Consider the following 954-nt stretch of genomic DNA (forward strand, 5'->3'; position numbering starts at 1 on the left):
AATTAAATACATGTACAATTGAACACGTACCTGTATAAGTGTATCCTCTGACACGGGGATACTCAACCACCCTCCAGTCCCTCCCAATGCAATAAATCCCTTCTGCCCCGCTAACTCCCGCCCCTCGCAGCGCGGCGGCTTCTTCCTGGAGGCGGGGGCGCTGGACGGCTACTACCAGTCCAACACGTTCTTCCTGGAGCGGGACTTGGGCTGGACCGGCCTCCTGGTGGAGCCCAACCCCGTGTTCTTCGAGGCGCTCCTCGCGCGCCACAGGAGGGCGTGGGCCACGGACCTCTGCCTCGGGACCAAGCCGTATCCGGTGAAGGTGATGACGAGATTTGACATTACGGTCTTTGAAAGCTGTTAATACGTTTGACTCCGTTAAAGCACTTTAATGCATGAAACACCCAGTGAAGGGGACTCAGAGATTTGGTAAAACTGTGTTCGCAAACTTTCTTTTTTTAGGTTTTAATGCATGAAATACTCAATTAAGGTGACTCAGAGATTTGGCAATATTGTCTCCGATTTTTTGTTTACAGGTTTTACTCCGTTTATGTACTTTAATGCATTAAACATCCAGTGTAGATGACGCAGAGAAAAAAAATAAAGTACTTTTATTGCATGTTTTGTGCATTCATCATTGTTATGACGATCATTTATTTTGACAAAGTTGTGGTATAAATACGCCTTCCCTAATCACGCATGATCTGTGCATTACACTGATCTATGACAAGTTACAGTACACTACATTGCCATGGACATTAACCATCGTCTTAACCTTTATTTACGGCATCCCTCGAATTCCAGACAGAGTTCTGGGTGCACACGGGCGCGGATCCAAGGCAGAGTCTTATCGCAGCGTCCCGGAGTGGTCTCCTGAAGGAACACCTGGAGAACTACGTGAGAAGACGATCTCATTTTCGGGTGGTATCAGTTGTGTAAGATGAAAGCTCT

At 47.2% G+C, this 954-nt stretch overlaps 1 protein-coding gene across 1 annotated transcript in view; it reads left to right on the forward strand.

Annotated features, from left to right (window-relative positions):
* The window catches only part of LOC119589018, a 2,632-nt gene that overhangs the window by 605 nt on the left and 1,073 nt on the right, over positions 1 to 954 (forward strand). The window contains exons 2-3 of the mRNA XM_037937609.1: positions 131 to 325; positions 808 to 900. Coding sequence (XP_037793537.1) covers positions 131 to 325; positions 808 to 900 — 288 coding nt within the window. The remainder of the gene's footprint in view (positions 1 to 130; positions 326 to 807; positions 901 to 954) is intronic.

Source organism: Penaeus monodon, chromosome 24 (assembly GCF_015228065.2).
Source record: "Penaeus monodon isolate SGIC_2016 chromosome 24, NSTDA_Pmon_1, whole genome shotgun sequence".
In the NCBI taxonomy this organism is placed as follows: Eukaryota; Metazoa; Arthropoda; class Malacostraca; order Decapoda; family Penaeidae; genus Penaeus; species Penaeus monodon.